Source organism: Aotus nancymaae, unplaced genomic scaffold (assembly GCF_030222135.1).
Source record: "Aotus nancymaae isolate 86718 unplaced genomic scaffold, 86718_ANA_hifiasm-v0.15.2.pri h1tg000057l, whole genome shotgun sequence".
In the NCBI taxonomy this organism is placed as follows: Eukaryota; Metazoa; Chordata; class Mammalia; order Primates; family Aotidae; genus Aotus; species Aotus nancymaae.
The window spans coordinates 28,242,515-28,267,316 of NW_026988471.1; the positions used below are offsets into that span (position 1 = coordinate 28,242,515).

Below are 24,802 nucleotides of genomic sequence, written 5' to 3' on the forward strand. Positions count from 1 at the left end.
AGATTGAGATGAGTCAAACACCCATCTTCTCCACCTGAAGAGAATTCTGGAGATTTAAAGGAGAAGGAAAAACAGAAACCAGAACAGGGAGAGACTCCTCTCCTTCCTTCACTCCCTTCTATGGGGAATAAGGAAGAGATTTTTTTCTAGTGAGGATAAGGATGGACCGGAGCCTTTTCCTTCTCCTATAGAAAGGCTATTGCCCTCCTTTTCTCCACCCTTAAAGGGACCTGCATCTGTCCACCCTGTTCAGGCAACAGTGCCTCCCATCCCCCTTGAGGAGACTGGAGGCCACCAAGGGACAGTTCTTGGATAAACCCCCCGGTTAGCGAACATCTAATCCGGTGGCCGCGTCTCCTTGACAAGCTTCCCTGCTGGAGGGGTTCCTCCACGAGGGAAGGAAAGTGGCTGATGACTGTTTTCCTAACATGCAAGTTCTCACTTCCTGCTTCCAGCATCAGACCTCCTGGCCTTGTTTTTTGTTTCCCTGGAGTATGAGGGAAAGTTGCATGCTGCCTCCTGGGTTTTATCCCAGAAAGCTCTGGCTTTCTTGCTGCCCACAGAGGCCTGGGGCAGGAGAGTTGCTAAGATGCCAGAGAGTGCCCATTCAGTCACTGGCAGTCTAGGCAAGTTGCCCCTCTCTGGGTTTGTGGTGACGGAGGGGAGGCCAAGAGGCAGAGACCGAGTCCCTGGGTGGCTGCAGGCAGCTCAGACTCGGCCCTGAGAATCTGCCTCGCCATGGTCACCTGCCTTCGTAACTGTGCCCAGAAAGTGGCTGTGGCTTGCTGCACTGCTGCTTTTCCTGCTTCTACCCTTCCCTGCCACCCCTCGCATGTCTCAGTCGACAGGCAATCCCTTGTTTTCCCTGGCACCCTAGGGAAAGGGCTAAGAAACAGTCTGTGTGCACCCCGACCTTACTAGCCTAAGGTGGGCAGAGGGTATGGAGCAGCCTAGAGTACAGAGCCCTGGGAGAGAAGCCCGCTAATAAGGGGTGCTCTCCCGTAGCCACATGTTACATGCGAACTAGGCTGAGGTGGACGAGCTCTGCCAGCCGCTGTCATCTTCCAAAGATAGACGCAGCAGTAAGGAATGTCTATTTCACTTTTTAATAAAATATTTAAAGACACCATGGTAGGGAAACTTCAGAGCAGACCCTGTGCTGCAGGTCTGCTCCTCCCCTGAGCCTCTCTACTTGGGGGTGGTAAAAATAACAAAAAGCCCAGTACATTTTCAGCACCTTACCTAATTGGGTTGGTTCCAAGCGTAGGTGACCTGGAGAACGAGGGCGAAGTCTCCTCCCAGCCTGCTACCCTCCCGCCTCCAGACTCCGTGCTTATATACGTGCACTTTACCACCTGGTCATTTCCTGACCTCTTGCTGCCACTTGTAGTCTGCCTTCCTTCCTCTCGGGGTGAGAGTAGCAACAGGTGGCAGGCTGTTAAAAAGAGACTGCCTTAGGAGCCGGGGCAGATGGGAAAAACCTGGCCACAGCCCTGCTTTCCCAAACTCACTTCTAAGACATTCCAGCTAAAGGCTAACGCAAGAAAATGGCCAGCACCTAAAGACATTTAAAAATGTTTTTTGGGGTTCCTTTTGTTTGTTTGTTTGTTTTTTTAAATGGAGTCTCGCTCTCTAGCCCAGGCTGGAGTGCAGTGGCGCGATCTCAGCTCACTGCAACCTCCGCCTCCTGGGTCCCGGTTCAAGCCATTCTCCTGCCTCAGCCTCCTGAGTAGCTGGGATTACAGGCAAGCACCACCATGTCCAGCTAATTTTTGTATTTTTAGGAGAGACAGGGTTTCACCAGGTTGGCCAGGCTGATCCTGAACTCCTGACTTCCTGATCGGCCCACCTCAGCCTCCCAAAGTGCTGGGATTACAGGTGTGAGCCACCATGCCCAGCTGTTTTTTTTTCCCTAATTTTTACACATTTAAGCTAACTCAATGCAAGTTTATTATCCTGGCAACTTGCAGTCACATTTTAATGACTTTCAAGGCCAAATTATGGTAAAAATCACTTAAAATATCCATCCCTTCCATGCCTTAGTTTAACAGGTAGGCTTTATCTTTCGCCATTTCTGTATTTTATATGTCATTTACCTGTCTCATAACCCCTCTAAACATATACAAAAGACCACAGATTTAATAGCTTCTCTTCTCATAAAGGAACACCAACGCTGTGTCTGGTTATCAGGATATGATCCTGCTACTCTTTTCCTATCGTCAAGCAAGGAAAGAGTTCATACTCTCTTAGCTTGTCATCTTGATTGGCAAGTAGCAATGGCTGATTTTATTGGTAATATCAGCTTTCATTAACCAACCTTTAAGCTCCTAAACTGTTTGCAAACTGTGCCTGTTAAATTTTATCTATTGTTGTCTCTAAGCCCTTGCTTCAGTCCACTACTGTCTTCACAGATAGTTCAGAAAAAACAAGTAAGACAGCTACAGTGTGGTAAGATGCCATGCAAAACTGGCAACAGAAGATCCAGGAACATTTTAAAACTACGCAACAGGTGGAGTTGGGTGCCCTAATATTGGCCTCACAAACTTTTCCTCAGCGAGTCGTAAATATAGGCAGTGATTCTGCTTATGTGCCGTATACTCATTTAAACCTCGCACATGTGAAGGGCATTACTGATGGATCTCTACTAGCTTTGTTCCTTGCAGTGCAGAAGCGCCTCTGTGCCCATCGTCACCTTCTTTACATCACACATATTCACTCTCATTCTAGGCTACCTGGTCCCTTATCAGAAGGGAATTCTCAAGCTGATGCTCTGGTACAACCATAAATGTGGTTTGCAGACTTTCCTGCTTTTTTCGCCAGCTCAAGCTGATCATGCTTGTTTTCCATCAGAACGCTCGCAGTCTTAAACAACAATTTCATTTGATGCTTGCTCAAGCTCGCATAATTATTAAAACTTGTCTTGATTGCCCATGGCATTCTGGCTCCCCTTTTTCCTTAGGGCTTGGTACCAACCCACAAGGTTTGGTGCCTAATGCTAGCTGGCAAACTGATGTTACTCAGTATCCACCTTTTAGACGTTTCGAATTTCTCCACATTACCATAGACACTTATACAGTCTTGACACGTGCTACCCTCTGGACCGGAGAAAAACTACCAATGCCATTACTCATTTGTTTAAATCTATTATAACTTTAGGCCTTCCACAGACTATAAAAACGGATAATGGACCTTACTATCTTAGTGCTCTATTTGCATAAGCATTGCAACTTCAACACATACAACATAAAACTAGCATCCCTTATAACTCAACTGGTTAGGCCATTATTAAACAAGCTTGTCAAACTCTTAAAATATATCTTAATAAACACAAAAGGGGAAATAAGGGGCTCTCTCCTTGAGAACAGGACCTGCTATTGGAGAATTGACCAGCAATGACGGTGATGATTTGGAAGGCACTTGACATTACTTGAGGACAGCTAAGGAGATTGGATCAACAAGCAACTATCTGGCTTGCCGCCCTGGAAGGCCATGCAACTACAGAGAACTGGCTTCTTATGTATCTGGTGGTGATTGGGGAATCTGCTGAGAAAGTAAGACAGACGTGGATGTTAGGGTGGCTGGTAATTCTTGTCCTTTGCCAAGTGGGATCAGCTCAAGAACGTGTTTATTGGAGTCATGTTCTGAGTCCCCCGATTTTAATGTTAGTACATGGTGGATGCTGACCGCCTTTGTGATCTAATGATATTTCTTGGACAGGAGGTCAATAGATGCCCCTGTCTTACCCTTTAACTGAAAAATTGGGATGATTAAACTTAATGGCTCCTTGACTTTACTGTCTAGTAATCCTTCTCTTTGATTTTCCACAATAGGATATGATAAATGTATTACTCTGATTCCTCGAGTATCTATGCTAAGCTTGCAAATTTGACCTTTATTTCTGCTGTTACCACTAATCTTACGGAGGTCTCTAATGAAGCTACACAAGCGTCTGATCTTCCTATATGCCGTCCGAGTAGGGACTGGCAATAAAAGTTCGAGGTCATCCCTTGGTCTCTGCGCCAACAACCTGCGCTGTGCCAGGCCTCTGTTTAGGATGCCTTGCTTGATTGGGGTCCCCATGGTAATCTTATGTCTGCAAATCAGACTATTGGATTTAGCAGTCCCTTCAATAGTTCTATCACGTGGTCAGAGTATGGGCTTTCAGGACCAATATTACAACTAAAAGGGAAACAAGCTTTAAGCCCTGCTCATACCCACATTTGGGGACTAGGTCTTCCTTCTTTGAATGGGTTCTTACACATGATGAGTACATTATTAGTGGTGGCAACTATACCCTCTCTTTGCACAATAATGTCACTGATACAGTCCTGATTTGTACTACACATCCTCATATACTTTTGTTTGGGCAAGGTATTCCAATATAAAGCAGAATCAATTCTTTTATAGTGTTAAAGTCTCTTCCAATAGCTGGTATGCTACATGCTTGTCTCATCAAATCATTATACAGTTAAATATAACCTATGTCATGATCTTAATGTGGTGAGCAGAACTGTGGCTACCTGTAAATATAAGCTGGAACTGGGGAGGAGATTCCACCTTGCAGTTATTTAGAAAAGCACAGCTGCAAGGGGCTTATCATGACCATCTGTCTTCTCAAATTTCCACTCTTGAGTGTGAATTAAAGAAACAACTTGAAGAATGGTCTCAGTCATCACAAAGACGTACCCTTCAGCAATTACAAGAAGGCTTTCAATGGTTAAACCTGAACACTGGGTTGTCTGGGTTAGACATATACATTTGGGTGATGGCCACTATACTTATTCTTTTTTGTATCTGTTTGCTAGGCATCTGCAGGCAGCTTTGTGCTCCCACCTGACACATCTATGATCAGAGAAGCACGATAGAAGCTTACCTTGCATTGGATGACCAGCATGCTCTAAGAATTAAAGAAGGGGGAGATTTAGGGGGCACATGGCAACATAGTCCAGCTTATGTACATGGTGTTTGAGGTCAGGGTATGGAAAAATACCGAGACACTGTGTATGTTATTTGTGCATGGGAATGAAACTCCTTGACCCTGAAAACAGGACAGGGAGTGTAGTGTGTGGTGTGATAAGGAACGCTGAAAACAGCCTCCTGAGAATGCAGTTTGAGTGTGTACAAGGTCACAGGTGTCTCAACAACACACCTCAAATGATCATCTAGTGGATGTTTGTAGTTACTACAAGCCCTTTCAATAAATACTTGGTGGATGGATGCTGGGGCGCACTGTCTCGGAAGAGTTACCCCCAGCCCCGCTCAGCTGGAACTGAGCACTTCGTTCTTGGCGTTCACCGCAAGCTATAAGCTCTGCAGCAGCCAGAGTGAGCTTTTTAATACACATACCACATTATGTCACCATTAACTTCAAAACCCTCCTATGGCTCCCACATTAGGGCGGCCTGATCCAGTCCAATTACCTCTGCCTCATCTCTTACCTACCCTTCCTTTTGCCCCCTCTGCTCCAGCCTGAGTGTTCTTTGAGTATTGATGAACCTCTGGGACATGGCCTTTGCTGGGGTCATTGTTTCCCCAGATATTTCCCCCTCCCTCTCATCAAATGTAAGGTCTTTGAGAGCAAATATCTTTCTTTTGTTCACTAAATATATCCCAAGTTCCTGGAACAGAGATGGTACAAAATAGGTACTCAATAAATATTTGTTAAATAAATTTCAATGAATTGAGAGCTGTCTGGATTGTGGGCTGGCTCTTCACAATATTTGCCTTGCAGGGGATGGTAATGGTGGGATTTAATATTTGGAACAGACTTGGCTGCCTAGGGGACATTTGGAAATGTCTGGAGGCTTTTGCAATTATCATTACTGGAGGTTGTTACTGGCATCAAGTGAGTAGAGGATGGGGATGCTGCTAAACATCCTGAAATACACAGAACAGACCCCTGCCCCCAGCCACACAGAATTACCTGCTCCAAAATGCCAATAGTGCTGTTGTTGAGAAAGCCTGGTTTAGACTCATGCTACCAGGTGAGATTTGGAAGGAACTGGAGAAGCAAAGGCTGAGGGCTGTGTGTGTTTGCCTGTGTGTTTGCATGCGTGCGTGTTGTGGTGGGGGTGGGAGGATGGGGGAGGGCTGTGGGGAGGAGGATTGCTGCAGCTGGAGCCCATTTTTAGCACAAGAACTCCAGTGTGGCCAGGTACATAGAAGGGCAACTACCCTGCATAGATGTGCAGTTGACCTGCAAAGCTGCCACATACAGCAGTTTAATTCTTTATTTTTTATTTTTATTTGTTTAGTTTTTTGAGACAGTCTTGCTCTGTCACCCAGGCTGGAGTGCAGTGGTGCAATCTTGGCTCACTGCAACCTCCGCCTCCTGGGTTCAAGTGATTCTTGTGCCTCAGCCTCCCAAGTAGCTGGGACTACAGGTATGCACCACCATGCCTGGCTAATTTTTGTATTTCTATTATATACAGGGTTTCACTGTGTTGGCTAGGCTGGTCTCAAACTTCTGACCTCAAGTGATCTGCCCGCTTTGGCCTCCCAATGTGCTGGGATTACAGGCGTGAGCCACCATGCCTGAACTTTTTTCTTTTCTCTTCTTTTCTTTTTTCTCTTCTTTTCTTTCTTTCTTCTCTCTCTCTCTCTCTCTCTTTCTTTCTTTCTTTCTTTCTTTCTTTCTTTCTTTCTTTCTTTCCTTTCTTTCTTTCTTTTTCCCTTTCTTTGCTTTTTTGAGACAGGGTCTCACTCTGTTGCCTAGGCTGGAGTCATGATCATGGCTCTCTGCAGCCTTGACCTCCTGGATTTAGGTGATCCTCCTGCCTCAGCCTAAGTATCTGGAAACGCAGGTGACATGATGCCCAGCTATTTTTTTTAAAATTATTTTTTGTAGAGATAGGGTCTCACCATGCTGCCCAGACTGGTCTCAAACTCCTGGACTCTTGCAATTTTCTCTCAGCCTCCTGAAGTACTGGGATTACAGGCGTGAGCTACTGCACCCAGCCCCTACAGTTTAATTCTTAGAGTCCACATCATTCTCTTGAGAACTGTGTCTAGACACCGTTTTTTTCTGTCTAGGGAGAACTGGAGAGGGAAGTAATGCCTGAAAACAGCCATTTCTCCCTTTTCTAAATGCCTCCTCACGGGTGGAGGTGTGAAGCCACAGAGACCAGTTCCTTTCCCCACACGCCCCCGCTATGCCTTGCCCGACCTGCAGAGGGAGCTGCCCTCTGTCTCTGGCCGAGAATCGCCTCCTCCCACCTGCTTGGGAACCCCCTTTGTATCCACAAAGTTTGAAAGCTAGTAGGTTGATTAATAAAAATGATAAAGTGCAGTAACACCAAGGAACAAGTAGATTTCAATTGAATTTCTTTTTAAAAAAGATGCGGTCCTGTGAAAAGACATAACTGATTACAGTCCAATCAAGTGAAAGTCCCTTGCAGAAGATAATGCAATCTTTCTGCTTAGATGAAAGAATTACATTAGCACTCAATAAATTCGTGTGAAAATTACAGCAGCCTGTAATTTAACAGCTTAATATATTATATTAGGTTGGAAAGTCCTGATTATAGTTGCTAAATAAAAGTTGGAGTTGAGACATTTTCCACGCAAAGGTTGCACTTGCTAAGCTTACTCCTGTCGCTTCACCTTAACCCTGAAGGGGCAGAAGGGAAAAGCTGAACTCTATTTTTGATGCTTCCTTGGCTCCCAGCCCAGGGCCTGGCTCTTAGGAGCCCTGAATTTATTTTGTGGAAGTAAACTGCTTTCTCGGTAGCCCCTCTTCCCATATCTCTCTGCCAAGGATGCTTTCAAATAAGTTTCTGGAGGAGTCCGGGGTCCAGGGTGCTAGAACATAGCTGCCTGCCTCAGCCCCTTCCCCGGGGCAAAATCTGTGCTTCTGGTGAGGGAGGCTGGGGCCTGGCCCAACCAGGAAATTCACCCTGCAGGGTGCTGAGTTCTTGCCAGGACGGCCAGCCCTGCCAGGTCCTGCCTCCCCCCAGCACAGGCAAGAGGTGAACAACTTAACTGGGCGTGGTGGCGTGTGCCTATAGTCCCAGCCACTGGGGAGGCTGAGGCAGGAGAATTGCTTGAACCTAGGAGGTGGAGGTTGCAGAGAGCTGAGATCAGACCATTGCACTCCAGCCTGGGTAACAGAGCAAGACTCTATCTCAAAAAAAAAAAAAAAAAAAAAAAAAAAAAAAGAGGTGAACAAGTAGTGTGCCGGGAGTTTGCACGGCTGATGTTTAATTACTCTTTGCTGTCTCATACGCCTGGTATGTGAACTTCCAGGGGAGGGCGTTGAGTGCTGGTGCCCCCAAGAGGCCTTCCCGGGGCCTGGGAGAGTGCAGACCAGAAATATCTGCTCTGGGTACTTACACTGGGGCAGGCGTCCTCCCCCTGCTGCCCGACCAGGATATACAGAGTGTCGTCCTTCTCCAGGTTGAAGATACCCAGCACAGACACGCCGTGGGACCGCATCATGGTGTTCTTCCCGCCCTTCCCGCCAGCAGCTCCATAGCCCGAGATGCTGCAACAGGACAAAGAACATCGGTTCCCACAGTTGCATGAAGACTGTCCCCCTTCCTGCCAACCCAGCAGCTTCCAGTGGGCTGAGCACATCACCGTCCGTAGTCTGAGGATCAGTCCCTGCAGAAAGGGATTCCTCTCCCCGCCTTCAGGAGAGGACAGTCAAGTTTAGAGAGGGGCAGGGAGTTGCCTCAGTCACAGAACCAGGAAGGTGAAAGACTAGTAAAGGGTGCAAGAGAGAAAGACAGGAAAAGGGTGGGGAGGAGGAAGGGAAGAAAGGAGAGAGGGAGGGGAGAGAGAGGGAAACAGAGAAAGAGAGAGAGAGAGAGAGGAGAATGTATGAATGTGGCGTACTGGGATGATGGCTTTGAATACCTAGATTTCCTCATTATGGTTTTCTCTGCTTGTCCCAGATCAAAGGACTCGTGACCTTAGATAAGTAACTCAACTTCCCTATTCCTCATCTATACCATGGGGATAATAAGCGAACCTGCCTCCTAGCCTACATGTATTATGAGGATTTAAGAAATTAAGATTTGTGGTCTTAGAATTGCGGCTGACATGCAATGAGCACTCAATAAGTATTAATTATTATTATTAATGATGGTAGTAGCCATAATTGACTTGGTACAAAGTTGTAAAGTCTTTCTGGAAACGAGGAGGTTCCACACAGAATGACCGAGGAGAGCACTGTAGATGAGCCGGCTGTCTACTCCCATCCCAGCAGTAACTCTTTCTGGAGCAATATGTGTGCAGACAACCAACAACCCATCATGATGAAAATAAAAACAGCGAGGGGATGGGAGATGATTTCTGCTGCCTCTTAGCTTGCTGCAATGAAGTCAAGCAAGGATGGGGAAAAAAAGAACTCTCTTCTGAACCGTATCCAAAGAGCGGCATGTCTTGAAGACAGCTAGCGCACCAGCTAACAAATGCGTCCCCAGAGACCAGCTGCCAGGGTACGGGACTCGGGAGACGTTCACATCTGTGTGTGTTCAGATCCAAGGTTTTTTATGAAAATCCAGGGAGAGATGCAAGGCAGTTTTGCCCATGTGCACACTTAGTAGCTCCTTTATCTACAGTTCCAGGAAATGTCCCTTGTTCCCGGCATGTGAGGGGCATCCTGGAGCATTCCCAAGGCAGAACCCACGGCTCTTCTGCAGAGGCTGTTTGCTAACATGGCAGGCAAGGAACTGAGGTCTCTGTGAAATGCAAATGGAGGCTCCTGTGCCCATTGCCCTGGTGGGTGCCCGGGCATTGATGGGAGTTTATTGAATGTTGGGAGGGGTTTGAGGCTTTTTGGAACTGAGACAGCTTCGGGCTCTTAAATAGCTCACAGAGAAACTGGGGAGATGATCTTCATGATGAAAAGAGAAGTCTCACCATAGGGTGGCTATGTTGAGGAGGCAAAGTGCCTCCTCATGTATAAACAGCGGATGTTATTAATCTCATTTGACAAATGAGGAAACCGAGGCTCAGAGGGACTAAGTAACTCATCTGAGGCCACATAGCCAGTCAGTGGCAGGCTATGGTCCAAACCCTCACACATCCTCTCTTAGAGGTCATTTCCTCCCCAGTGTGCTGCTGGGATGCACAAAGAGAGGGGCCTGAGAAGCTATTGGCCCCGCTCCTAATTCCCAGACCCTCAGCCAAACACTCCCTCCTGGTCCATTAGAAATGGACAAGGTGATAACCAGAATTAAAAGGCTGAGAAAAAGGAAGGCTTATTGGTGAAAGGTAAGAGGAAGCAGAATTATTTCGCTCAGTGAATGGAAACCTGGGCGGGGGATGGTGCGGGGGCTACCTGTGGTCTAGGGACAGCAGTGTGGATGGGCCCTAACTCTATCCTGCTCGCTGCCCCAGGTTTCTGGAGCTTGATCAGGCTGCATAAAAAAGTCATCTCAGCCAGGCGTGGTGTCTCATGCCTGTAATCCTGGTACTTTGGGAGGCTGAGGTGGGCAGATCACCTGAGGTTGGGAGTTTGGGACCAGCCTGACCAACATGGAGAAACCCTGTCTCTACTAAAAATACAAAATTAGCTGGGCGTGGTGGCATGCGCCTGTAATCCCAGCTACTTGGGAGGTTGAGGCAGGAGAATCGCTTGAACCCGGCAGGTGGAGGTTGCGGTGAGCCAAGATTGCACCACTGCACTCCAGCCTGAGCAACAAGAGTGAAATTCCATCTCAAAAAAAAAAAAAAAAAAATCATCTCCACCTGAAGATGTGGTTTGCTTGGAAAACTTCTGCCCAAGATGAAGTCCTCGTCCTACCACCCCTGCTGTGGTTGAGAGGTAAGCTTCACCCTGCGCATTCCTTTTGGCATCATTTGCATAGTCATTTGCATCAACCATGTATTATGAATCATTCTGAACTCCTTCGTATGTTTAAATTTAGCCAAATTCATCTATTTTAGACGTTGTTTGTTCCTGACTCCTTTTACTCTTTCTAAGTCTTCTTTGCTATTTTTCCTGACCGCCCCCCGAAACCACATCTGAGTACCAGCCCCATCTATGTCTTGACCTAGTTCTTGATGTTGAGGTGGGATTGAAAGAGCCCTGGGCTCTGAGTCGTTTGCTTGTCCTCTTTCTTCTGGCTGTGTGACCTGAGGCAACATGGTCAATGTCTCAGAGCCTCAACTTCACTACTGAAGAAGAAAATGAAGACATGAACTCCTGCTCTTATGGGCACACAAAGCGAATTTGAGAAGACTGCAAATCCTTGCAAAGCCCAGGGCGAGACCCTGGGCTGGAGTCAGAGCTCCAGATTCCAAAGTGCATAGTAGAGCTTGGTGAGCAGGTGTCCATGGCTGGGTTGTACTTTCCTGGGCGGTGGCCTCAGCCCCACATTTCCAACCCAGATGAGGAGCTGGCTTAAAGTCAGGGGGAGCAGGCAGCTGCCTGAAGTAATTGCAGGGGTCCTGGAAGGAGCATCTCCCTCATCAGCCCCCTGAAGCCTGAAATTCTACCATTAGAGCTTCACTCCTTTGGAAGCTTCTAGTTGCTACTACAAGGCTGATTGCCGTCGGATGGGATGTGCCACAGTTAGAAAAGCAAGGGCTTGAATGCAGACAGACCTGGATCCAAATCCCATCTCTGCCACTCAGGGGTAGGTTGAGCCCAGAGAGGTGCCTCCCTTCCAGGAAGTACCTTGCGCTCGATCCACCCCGCGAGGGAGCACCTCCAAAGCCCAGGGTGCTTTGCTTACTTCTCCCTGGTCCTGGCCCTGCCAGTGTTAGTCACTAGCTGTGTGACCTTGGGTAGGTTATTTACCCTCTCTGAGCCCAGTGTCCTCATCTATCAATATAATACGTACCTTGGAAGGCTGTTGTGAGAATTAAATGAGATGATGCTTATAAGGGACCTACTTCAGTGTCCAGAGGGTAGCCAGTGAGTGACAAATTGCAGCTCCTGTCATGTGCCCCTCTTCTCCCGGTGGGTGAGCCTGTCCACTCCTTTTCTGGGGGTTACTTCTGGGAGGCAGAAGGGGACCAAGTGGGTGAACCAGGGCATGGCCAAGGGGGCTTGGGGTCAAGGCTGTTCAGTTTCACCCAGGACGCACCTCTGTGTAAAGCATAGGGCAGGCTTGCTTAGCACTTCTGAAGACCCCCACACCCTGTGAATCGCATTTCACAAACTCATGCTACGATAGTAGCCTCAGCCTGCCTCTCCGAAGCTTTCTCCCCATCCCTTGTAAACAATTTATTCTCGATGGTTGAGGAACAACAAGAAATTAATATACCTGCCACTCAAGTAGGGAAAATCACTCACAGTGATTCCAATTTACTGGAAATTACAAGGTACTGTTCTCAATGAGCTGATGCTGTAATTTTTTTTGTTTTTCCTCATCTAAATCCATGTCTCCTGGTCAGAATAGATGTTTATTGGGTTTGTGTTTTGTATTATTGACTGTGAGCCATTGTTACCTGATGTAATTGAGTTGTGAATCTTTTTTAAATAAAGAATTAGCAGCAAATCAAAGTGGCTGCCTGCTGGATCCTGAAAGAAGAGCACAGCTGGTGTGTAGCACACTGGCAGGGTCCACACTCACACGGGGGGATCTTGGGGGAGAGAGCTGACCCACACTCAGAAAAACAGAAGTGTCCCATTCCTGTCCTGCACACCCTCCAGAGGAGAGGGAGAGCGGCACCCTGCTCTGGGCTCTGCCTTTAACTCCCTGTGGGTTCCTGGGCAAGTCCCTTTTGCCCCTGTTTCTCAGTTTCCTCATCTCTCATCTGTGAAATCAGGATGGTAAGCTCTCTCCTGCCCACCCTGCAGGGTTATTGACACATGACACACGTGAGTGTGGATGGAGCTTGGTCAGTGGGAGATTTCTCATCAGGTATATAGTTGTGTTATCCAGATAGATAGGGGTCAGGATTGAAGGGCCCAATTGTGGAGGCAGGTGCTCCACAGCGGGGCCGGCCCAGGTTCCACTCCTGTTGTGTCAATGAGCAAGGCTCATGGTCTGTTTCTTCTCTTAGCACCTTCCTGGCCAGTGCAGCCCTCCCTAAGTGTCTCGAAACAACTGAGCTTGCAGGAACCTCAGTGACCTCTCTCTATACCCCTCCCTCTGCAGATGGAGCCTCTGGAGAGGAGGGAAGACATCTTTCTTTGTCACATGGTGCATCGGTGGTGGAGGTTGGACTCAAACTTAATTCTGCCTGCAGCCCATTCATCTTTGTCTAATTCCCCCATCTCTGACATTCCCTGGTCTGTGCCCTTTAGAGCGATGGCTATCCATACAATTACTTTGGCAATTCCTCATGCCTGTGACATCTCTCCTAGTATTGTCTAGAACTTGATTGTCATTGTGAACTGTTACTAAACTTTTCTGTCCTGTGGTCTTTCTAGAGACTGTGAGGCTCCAGAGTCTCAGTCCTTTCTATCAGTCTAGTCAGTGCCTGGCACAGAGTAGGGCTCCATGGCTCAGTGCCTGGCATACAATAGGGGCTCCATGGCTCAGTGCCCTGCACACAGTAGGGGCTCCATGGCTCGGTGCCCTGCACACAGTAGGGGCCCATGGCTCAGTGCCCTGCACACAGTTGGGGCTTCATGGCTCAGTGCCCTGCACACAGTAGGTGCTCTATGGTTCAGTGCCCTGCACACAGTAGGGCTCCATGGTTCAGTGCCCTGCATACGGTAGGTGCTCTATGGCTCAGTGCCCTGCACACAGTAGGTGCTCTATGGCTCAGTGCCTTGCACACAGTAGGTGCTCTATGGCTCAGTGCCCTATACACAGTTGGGGTTGTATGGCTCAGTGTCCTGCACACAGTAGGGCTCCATGGCTGTTTGTGGAGTGAGTTGAATGGTGGTGTTGTCTGGCTGCACATGCTGCTCCCTGGAGCCAGGTGAGGAAATGAGTGTCACTGGCAGAGACCATCAGGAATGGCTGTGGCCCATATCAGCTGGCTCCAGCTGTGATGTGCGGCCTCTTGTCCATTGTGTGAAGAGCAGGTGAGCCATGCTCTACATCCTGGCTGGGAGCTGTGGGCTGTGCTTGACAAATAGTGTTATATGCGATCTGTGTGCGTACAGTAGTGGGTGGGGAGGAGGTGAGGGCAGGACTGCGAGCTGAGAAGGATGCCGGTCCTAGACAGGTAAGAAGGCAGGTGGGCTGGAGGGGAGAGGCGAATGAAGGAGAAGAAAATCCAAGGGGAGAGAGGGGGCGGGCTGGGCTGGGTGCTGGCCTCCTCTGCCTGGGGCAGGCCACCCTCAGGCTCTCACTGAGTCCCTGATAGTCCTCTCGAAGCTGGTCTGTGCCATCATCTGTCTCCATTTTATGACAACACTAAGGATGCTGTCCCCTCCCCAGCACAAACCCCATAATCCATGTTCTTCTCATGGCCCTGCAGTGGCCTCCCACCCTCCTATCCGCTCCACCAACCCATCCCCTAGACACCATGGTCACTCAGCACCATGGCCCGGAAGCCCCCTGATCAGGGCCCCTCTCGCTGCTGCCCTGGCCTTGCCTGTCCTCAGCCAAGCTCGTGGGAGCGTGGCTGCGCTCCTTGTCCTTGCTTCCGCAGCCCAAGCCAGAGTGTGGATGTCGTCCCAGTGTCGCCCCTTATCCCACATTCACTGGGTCGGTCCTCAACTCACGCTGATCCCACCTTCCAAAGACCTCTGGGCCTGCCCCTGCCTCCGCCCCTTCTCCAACCCTCCCCCTCCCCTCCCCTCCCCTCCCCCACCCCTCCTCCACCACATACTCCCACCCCTCCCCCCCCCGCCCCTCCTCCTTCATCTTTCCCTTGTCCTGGCTTTGTCCTTTTGACCCTGGCCTGGGTGACGGTGACTGCCTTCCATCTGCTCTCCCCCACCTCTAGGCCATTTCTCTCATTTCCACCCCCATGCTGTCACCAGGGGGAGCAAGAGGCATGTGGGGGTGACACTGCAGCCCCAGGACCTGGCCCTGCTGCCTCCAGCCTCAGCTCCCCCAAGCCAGCCTTGCCCGACTTCTCATCAGCAGTACCGATTTCCTGTGCTCACCGCAGGCTCTGGCCACCAAGAAGGCCCACCCACTTCTTTGTAGAGAATGCCCTAAGCCTTCGAACTTAACCCAGGTGCCCATCTCCTGACAGGAGTAATTTACGAACTCAGCTGAGTGCAGCGCCTTATGCAAACTTCCACTGCAGTTCTCTCTACGCCCGCCCCACGGAGATGCCCGTGTGCACACCATCACCGCCACTGGCAGCAGTGCCTCTGGGGCAGGGCTGGATCTTCATCACCTTTGCACGCTTGGTGTCAGGCACAGCATCCTAAGGGATGCTCACTATAGTTCACTGAGATCTACAGAGCAGGGGAAATGAAGTCCAGGAACCTGGACACACGGCTGCATCACCTCTCAGAGGAAGTGGTAAGTCCGGGGCAGGGAAAGCCGGGCATGGGGGTGGAGGAGATGGGCGTTCCGGGGTTCACCTAAGCCCCCATGCCAGCCTGCTGTTTCCTCCTGCCTCCCCTCCTTTCTCTCCTTCTTTCTGGGCCTCTTCCTTTGTGGAGGAGGGCAAAGCTGTAGAGGGTGGGAGATGGGCCCAGATAAGTTACCAGCTAAGAGTGGGAGTGTTTCCAATGTGTACATCCTGCAGGGGGCCCCAGGCAATGGTGGTCTCACCTTGGCATGAAGTCGGGGCTTGATCGCATTAGCTCCCTTCCCTTCACCTCTCCAGCAGTGGGCAGAGAAGTCAGAGGAGCTGTCCCAGTGCCAGGCCTCAGTGGCAGCCGCGCCTCCAGGATGGTGGGTTCCCTAGGGCGCGGCTCCCACCTTTCTGTTTCCAAGCACCTTTTTCTCATGTCCTCTGGTGTGTCTTGTGTTTTCAACAGATGAACTGCACTTATTAAATAGTAATAACTACTGTGGAGAAAAAGTCTTCCAGAGAAAAGGCACTGACTTCTCAGTCATATTCTGACTTGGGGACATTTTGAAGTGGTCTAAAAATGAAATCCTTAATTGCCTGCTTCTTGGATTACTAAGTAATATGACCAATAGACTCAGGTCATCCAAGATCTGAGTCTCTTCCAAGGTCAAGGAGGAGGTGAGGGTCAGGAATATCTGTTAGAACCTTTATTTGGTTAAAACACAAGTTTTCAAAAACAACAATGACTGGCTGGGTGTGGTGGCTCACATCTGTAATCCCAGCACTTTGGGAGGCCAAGGTGGATGGATCACTTGAGGCCAGGAGTTCAAGACCAGCCTGGCCAACACGGCGAAACCCCTACTCTACTAAAAATACAAAAATTAGCTGGGTATGGTGGTGAGTGCCTGTAATCCAGCTACTCGAGAGGCTGAGGCAGGAGAATCGCTTGGACCTGGGAGGCGGAGGTTGCAGTGAGCTGAGATCGTGCCACTGCACTCCAGCCTGAGTGACAGAGCGAGACTCTGTCTCAAAAACAACAATGACAAAAACCCAACCCCAATGGCTTTTGGTTTTGATTCTTCCATTTTTATATGGTCCTATCTTAGGCCAGATCAAAATGTCTCCTTTAATAATTTGGACACTTCAGAATGGCCTGCTTCAACAGAAAAATGGCTCCTTCTGAATGCTTCTAATGAGGCAATTGCCAGACAGTGGTGGGGCCTGGAGCTGGTCTCAGTCTCAATATTTCAAAGAGATGAGTGGAGACAGCTTTCTGATTTTGGCTGGGATTCTATCAACGCACCGTGGAAATACTGTGGCACTTCCTGCAGATCAGAAACCTAACTTGAATTAGCTATGGCTGTGATTAATAATAAATGGGAAAATGAATTAATTATTATTTAATAAGCGTAGTTCATCTGGCAGTCCAAATTTTTCAGAACACAGAGCTCATCTAAGAAAGTCAGAGAAATGTCTTTGGAGACAGAAAAAGTCAGAAACTCCTGCGTATGGGATCAGCACGTGCTTGGAAACACTGGCTGTGCCTGCTGCTGGATAGCAGCGCTGCTTCAGCTGAGTTCTCTGCCCATGGGCCAGAGAGTACCCGCCATGTGTAGGCATTGTGCCAGGCACTATATAGCACCTTTATAACTCCTGTCTCTTACGGGAAACAGAGTCTCAAGACATTGACTGACCTGTGCCAGTTTGGAAGTGGGCCTCATTCACACTATCTCAGGGGAACACAGCCCAAGAGAATCCCCGTGCAAGGCATCTCCTGACGGTGTGTCCCCCTCTGTGGGACAGGCAGCAGGGGAAGTCTGGCCAAGCTGGCATTAGCGGTGCCCTGGGCAGGGTGGGACAATGGGCTCTGCTGGGGGCTTACTGTTGGGGTTCCTGTGTGCCTCCCAGCTCCTCTGCCTTCTTCTTCATATTGTTTTCTGTATATGGGGTGTGCTGGTCAATATCCCTTCAGGAGGTGGGGCCCCTCTCATAGCCTCTCATTTCCAGAGGCTTCCAGGAGTGGGTGGTGGGCGATTCCTATGCCCTCCTTCCTTTCCTGTCCCTCTTGCCCTCTGCATGCCTCCCAGAGTCCAGATGTGGGCTTTAGTAGAAAGAACACAGACTTTGAGCCAGAGTGCCCTGGGTTTGAATCCCAGCTCTGTCACTGATCGTACAGCCTCAGATGTGTTGCTAAGCTCCTCCGACTCCAGGGTTCTCACATGGAAACATGAGAACAGCAATAATAATGCCACCCACCCTACTGCTAAAGCAGGAGCAACACCTGTGGGTCCTTAGCAAGCATTCATTTCTTCCTCTCCAGGAGTCCTTTCCTCCCTGCCCTGGGCCCCACGGAGGTCTGGCTCAGCAGGAAGGGGAGGTCTGGCTTGCTTGGTGTGGCAGGGCCAGGGGTGGTCCAATGTCTTCTGGGATATTTACTGGGGGTATGTGGACGCTATAGCAGCTAATCTGATTGTAGCCAAATCTTGTTATAGCATTTCTGCCCAGAGTGCCATTTAAAAAGCACTTAGGGCTGTCCCGTAACACATTTACCCCAAGACCCCAGAGATGGGGCTGCCACAGGGAATGCTAAGCTGGAGAGAGAAAACAGGGCAACTTGAGAAGCCCCTTTCCCTCCCAAGAGGCCCAGGATATGGCAGATGCTGGAGGCTGCGGGAAGGGGAGGGGGGCTCATTTCCTATTGTTTCAGCCCCCGGGAACATTGCACCAACAAGGCATAGTGGTGATGCTTTCCGTTTAACCTGCCCCCATGCTCCGTGGTGGAGCTGCATGAGGCCCTGCCCCAGAACTCTGGAGGTGGAGGCTGCTTCCGGATGTGCAGCTGTGGGGAGGCTCTGCCTCTCTGAGCCTCAGTGTCCTCATCTGTAAAATGAGGATGGTAGCACTGGCCTTGCCTCATCATAGAACTCCTTTAGGGGCTACCTAGGTCTATCTAAATCGAGCTCAGAGGTTCTAAAAGGCTGCATCGACATCACCTGAGAACTTGTTAGAAATTTCAGTTCTCAGCCCCCACTCCAGACCTTCAGAACCAGATGCTCTGGGAGGGGGTCTTGCAATCCGGGTCTTCCCCAGCCTGCAAATCTTAGCATTAGCTTCATTCGATGCCATGGCCTCAAAGTGGCCAAGTGGAGCTGGATCTCCTTCCAGCCTGCCCTGTTCTAATGGAATACTGGGGGCGGGGGTGGGGCTGGGAGGAACATTCCTGAACAGTTTGCTCTGCTGACGAACAGTGAAGGCCCAGGAAAGGAGGCACGAGAATAAAGCATCAGCTTTCAGGTGCATTGTGCTTCTGTTTGCCAAACATTTTACATGCATGCCTCATTTGAAGAGCATTAAGTAATAGTCAATGAACAGGCCACCGTAATTATCCTTATTAGCAATAATTCTGAAGCTAGCTCATGCATGCATATCACTTCCATGAACAGTCTGTGAGTTTGTTGTGGACAAAGGACACATCTTCCTTTGTTGCCATATTTCCCTATCCCAAATCTCCCCATCTCCAGCCCTTTCACCCCACTATGGGCCTGAGTCTGTGGTCTTTGAACCTTGGTGTGCCTGGGCACCCCAGGAGCATGCACCCAAAGGCAAGACTCCAGGCCTCTTCAGGAGGGTGGGTACACCCCTCCCCTACATACGCACCTGTAAGTGTCGGTGGCTGGCACCTTCCAGATCTGGATGCCCTTCAGGGGGCCCTCGCTTCCCACCTCCACGCTCAGGTTGGAGTTCTGGTAGGCGTTGTTGCATTGCGCTTGGGTGGGGCCGTGGGGCCCGCTGGCCCCACACGTGGTGAACAGCCAATGAACTGCGGCACAAGAGGAGAGGCAGTCACTCACGTGGCCAGGCCCCCCCTCCTCCATGGGCCTCCCTGGGTGGCCTCTGAGACGTCTGCTCCATGGCCCCAAACCCACAATCTAAGATGGCACCAAGGTCAGGGCAAGAAACACCGATCAGCCATCACACTGGAAACTTCTATAGAAAGCCTCCTATGTGCCAGACCCTGAGGCAGAGACAAAGATGGAGCAGACTTAAGATGCACCCTGGCCTTAAGAAGCTTACAGCTTTGGCCAGGCTCCGTGGCTCACGCCTGTAATCCCAGCACTTTGGGAGGCCGAGGCAGGAGGATCATGAGATCAAGAGATCAAGACCATCCTGGCCAACATGGTGAAACCCTGTCTCTACTAAAAATACAAAAATTAGCTGGGTGTGGTGGTACGTGCCTGTAGTCCCAGCTACTTGGGAGGCTGAGGCAGGAGAATCACTTGAACCCAGGAGGTGGAGGTTGCAGTAAGCCGAGATCGCACCATTGCACTCCAGCCTGGCGACAGAGCAAGATTTCATCTCAAAAAAAAAAAAAAGAGGCTTACAGCTTCTACGAGAGACCCAAAGGGATGCAACCAACAAAACTACAGGACAGCAAGAAAAGCAAGCCACAGGAGGTCCCAGCCAGCACTGCGCTAGGGGAGTTCCAGGAAGGGGAGAAGGCCTCTGCAGGTGGGACAGGTGTGGGCAGTGGTTGGGTCTTCTCCCAGTCTCTCATCGAGTCTAGTGGGGCAAACAACAGGTGCTCAATCTGTGCAATTCTTGACTGCAACTCACCTGCTCCAGAAGGCTTAGCATTGCACGTAGGAGCCTCTTTGCTTGGAGACAATTGAAAAAGAGAATCGAAAGCTCTGTGATGCCACATTGACCCAGGGACCCAGGCTGGTGGTGGGAGCAGGAAGCTCTACACGCCCTGGCCATGGCTTGGCCTGCCTGTCAGTGCTCCCTAACAGACCTGCAGCAAGGCAGGGCTCAGCCTCCTTATTAAAACCATCTTGCATTTGGAAATGCAACGAAAGCAACTTTCAGGCTCTCTATGCAACAGAATATAAAAAAAATGGAAACACAGGTCGAATGTGTCTTTGGTGCATGCTCCTCCTTTTCCCAGCCCTCCTCACCCACTTCCTGGTGTTCTGTGTCCCACCCAATGTCCTTAGGTGGCCTTCTGGGGGCCACACAGGAACACTCAGCACAAACTCCTCCCCACCCCCTCAACACCCGCCGGCCATTTCCTTTCAAACTTTCTATTTTGAGCCAGACCGAACCTTGGGGAGTTGTCAGATCTCATGTTGGCCAGAATTCTAACATTTTTTCAGCCTATAAAAACCTTTAAAAAGGTGTTGTTGATAAATTACTTTTACTTAAAATACAAAAATCTCATGATAAGATTACAGAAATTCTCTTAAAAGAGAGATTAAGTCTATCTAAGGAAAATGATGGCAACATGAATTTGGCTGTGCATAATTTTGCTCACTAAAACATTAAAGTGAAAACATTTTTAAAGACTTTGCACTAATTGAATGACAACGTGAAAGGTTAACTTGGGTTGCCAATTATAAGCCTTCGATTGAGACTGCGGTGGGCAGGTTTGCTAATCTGGAAACTGGGCCAATTCTGGTGGGTTTTTGTCATGTTGCACTGGCCCGGAGGCGGGAAGATGGAAGTTCTGGGTGAGCTTCTAATGCATATGCTACTCAGCATGGAGTCCTCAGTGCTTTTCTGGGCTTCATTTTTCTTTTTGCAAATGAAGATGTTGATTTCTGTTAGGTTTCTGAAGGTCATTTCAAGGGCTAGAAGATAATGGAGTTACCCAAAGATAACTTTGGGTGTGAATGGCTGGTTGTTAGTTTTCTGATTTTTTTTTTAAGACACAGGGTCTCACTCTTGCTCAAGCTGAGGGTAGTGGTATAATCATGGCTCACTGCAGCCTCGAATTCCTGGGCTGAAGCAATCTTCCTGCCTCAGCCTTCTGCGTAGCTGGGACTACAGACCCATTCCACCAAGCCCAGCTAGTTTTTAAAACTTTTTGTTGAGATGGGGTCTCACTCTGTCACCCGGGCTGGAGTACAGTGACACAATCATAGCTCACTGCAGCCTTGAAGTTGTGGGCTCAAGCAATCCTCCTGCCTCAACCTCCCAAAGTACTGGGATTATGGGCATGAACCACCATGCCCGGGCTCTATTTTTATTATAAAGAGGGCAAACCTGTTAATTCACACTCTCTATGGAAGGCATTTTTAGCAGAGCTAGTCTGGCCAGTTGTCTTTTTACCCACTCCTGTGCCCAAAATACATATGTGGGCTGTGCTACATCACCGTGTGAGGGGTGATGTGGGAAGAACACAGGCTTTGAAATGAACACCAGGGTTTGGGGGCAGCTTCATCATTTATTGATTAGGGGACCTTGATCTAGTTCCTTTGCTATAAAAGAGGCTGGGTTGGCATATTAACAGAAGCAAGGGGGTAGGAAAGTTCACTGCAAAGTCCCAAACTCTAAAAATGTGAGTGTATCCTTGACTCCTGTCTGTACCCAAGGCTGGTGCAGGGCATGTGGCCAGGGGAGTGTCTGTGAATATGGATCCCATACTAACAGCACCTGGGAATTTAGTCAATGGGCTGGGGAGGAGGATGGGGGCAGGGAGAAAAAGAAAACCTCAGAAAGGAAGTTGGGAAATCCACTCTTTTCCTTATCTATAGTTCCTTGAAACCTGTTATGCAGACCCAGGCTTTCCTTACAGCCAGCAGCCTGGGTGTGGGTGTGGCCTTATTAATCACAGGGCAGAAGCGTGGCAGTTCATTTAGTTAATTCAACCCTGAAAATGACAGAATACATGTATCTATATTATATAGACAGATAGATGGATGGATGGATAGATATAGACAGAGAGAGAGAGAGAGAGAGACATAGATAGATATGATTTAGCTGTGTCCTCACCCAAATCGCCTCTTGAATTGTAGTTCCCATAATCCCCATGTGTCATGGGAGGGACCAGGTGGATATAATTGAATCATGGGGGCAGTTTTCCCCATCCTATTCTCATGATAGTGACTTAGTTTGCACAAGATCTGATGGTTTTATAAGGGGCTTCCCCCTTTGCTGGGCACTCATTCTTCTCCTTCCTGCCATCATTTGAAGAAAGACATGCTTGCTTTCCCTTCTGCCATAATTGTAAGTTTCCTGAGGTCTCTCCAGCCATGCAGAACTGTGAGTCAGTTAAACCTCTTTCCTGTGTAAATTACCCAGTCTCAGGATGTCTTTATTAGCAGCCTGAGAGTGCACTAATACATAGATGAATATATATATATATATATATACTTTTTTTTTCTTCCTCAATCGTGTGCTAGAGAAGAGAGCTAAAGATGTGGCCTTGGCACACTACCTGAGCATCTCACCTTCAGTGGGAACCACTTCAGCCTAGGTTAGCATTATTCTGAGGATTCTGAAACGTTCCCAGAGATGCTGGGCTTCTACTTCTGGCAAGGTAAGGAGACATCTGGCAAGGGATGTAGAGGGTTTAGGCTTTGGATTCAGATAGACTAAGTTTTCTCATTCTGGATTTTGCTGCTGGCCAGCTGTGAGACATAAAGTAGACTGTATAACCTCTCTGAGCTTCAGTTTTTAAAATCTGAACAAATGGAGACTGTTAGACATACCACCTAGACTTCCTGTGAGAATTAGGTGATACCTAGGCCAAGTACTTAGCACAACATTCAGCATTAGGATGCACAATGACTACAGTTTAAAATGTGTGTAACTTTGCTCTCAATTTTTCACTGTGGGAAGAAGATATCCAATCTCAAAATTTATGTCCTCCATTTCATAAAGGAGGGTCTCCAGGGTCATTTCTCAGGAAAGGGACCAGCATTTTCCCAATTCAGTGGACATATATTAGTCTCCAGTGGTTTCCATACGCAAAATTTTGTTTTAATTTTCAGTGATTTCAGGTGGAAGGATCTTGACAGGGAATGTTTTCTAAAGTGGATTCCGTGGGAAGAGAGGATTTGCCATCCTATGTCAGACCTATGATTTATCTTCCCAGAATTCTGTTGTTCCCAGCAGCCTTCAAGGTATGGTGGTCCTCCCTGCCTCGGATGGCTTTGACCCTCATAAATCTGCCCAGAGTTGCTTGGAATCAATTTATGATTCCCACCAGCACCGAGTTTATTGCTCAGTGTGCAAGGGCTGTCCCGCTTCTCGTGTGTGGCCCTGCCTTGCTCTAGCTTCATTCTGCTGGTTCCCTTTGTTCACACTGTCTGTAATCTTATAGTCATCAGAGAATGTCACAGCACACTGGGACCTTGGAGATCTCTGAAGTCAATGTTTTCCAGACCACCTGAGGACCTTTCACATACAGATGCTAGGGACCTGGAGATTCAAATTCAGTGGATCCTGGGTGAGAATGAGAAGGCAATACTTGAAATATGTAAAAAACATTCTTAAGAGAATCTAATACTCAACAAGACTTGTATATTAGTCTTGATATGCCTTATTGTCTAGGTGGAGAAACAGCATTCTAGGAAGCAGAAGTGACTTTTCTGAGCCTATCAGTATTGGAGAAGGAACCAAAATTGAGGCTTCCTCCTTCTCGGTCCAAGAGTCCTTTGGAGGTGATTAAGCCCGTCCCAGATTTCTGCCTTGAAGACTTCCAAGCCTTGTCAGATTGTCCCTACACAAGTCCTTGATCCACCTTGTCCTTTTCAGAACTTTACTTCATGCTAGAATCTGCTTTTCGGGATGGACCCACCAGAGCTGTGAGTACCGTGACTTTGCATAAAGGGGCTTTTGCTGTTCTGCTTTATTTATAGTGCCTCGGAAGCTGCTCTACACACTATTGGCCTCTCGTAGCTGAGCACTGGACTGTGGCTTGCTGGGGACCGACTCTAATTATTCCCACATCCTTGCCCAAAGGGGTAGGTTCTTGCTTCAAGCAGGAAGAATCTGGCAGGACTTTAGGCAGGGTAGACCTGAGATCAGTTCTATGCCAAGACAGGTTGAGTCAGAACCATGAGAAGACAGGCAGATGCTGGGTTGATTTTCAACAATGTTGCTGAAGTGGAAGGCATTGGGCATAATTTTGTGGGTCAAAGTGATCCGGTCTAAAACCTGAGAGGCAAGAAAATTAGCAACAGTGGTTCCAGGGGACAGGAGGAGTCAATGTAGAAGCTGTGTGCTTCCTGACTTGTTTTGTCCTTCTTCCTGGGTAAGGAGTTGGGGTGGAGGCTGAACCTTAGGCACCTGAGAGGTAATCTCCACTCACGAAAGGGGCGAAGGTGTTTACTGTGCACCTAATATAGGCCAGTCACTGCGCTTTCACACACGCATGGAATGCCTTTATGCTTGCTGCAACGTTGTAGTGCTGCAAGGGGAGTTACAGTATTCCCCCTAAAAATCAGGAAATTCAAGTTCAGAGGAGCTGAGTGGCTTGTCTGCAGCATATGGAGTAGATAACTGGTTAAGCCAGGAATGAAATGTAGATTTTCTGAGTCCAAGTTCAAGGCTTGAAAAGGGGCTAGGCTCCCCAGGAAATCCCTAGGGAAAGCTTTGAGTGTTTGTTTTTTGTTTTTGTTTTTAAATCCCTGAGCCTAGGGCTCAGTTCTAGCCAGGACAGACCATATCAAGGTTGCTCAGGCCCAGA

The 24,802-nt window shown here is 48.7% G+C and overlaps 1 protein-coding gene across 1 annotated transcript in view; it reads right to left on the minus strand.

Moving 5' to 3' along the window:
• The window catches only part of ALK (ALK receptor tyrosine kinase), a 752,988-nt gene that overhangs the window by 61,256 nt on the left and 666,930 nt on the right, over positions 1 to 24,802 (minus strand). The window contains exons 12-13 of the mRNA XM_064363964.1: positions 18,988 to 19,150; positions 8,332 to 8,482 (exon numbers count right to left, since the gene is read on the minus strand). Of these exons, the coding sequence (XP_064220034.1) occupies positions 8,332 to 8,482; positions 18,988 to 19,150 (314 nt within the window). The remainder of the gene's footprint in view (positions 1 to 8,331; positions 8,483 to 18,987; positions 19,151 to 24,802) is intronic.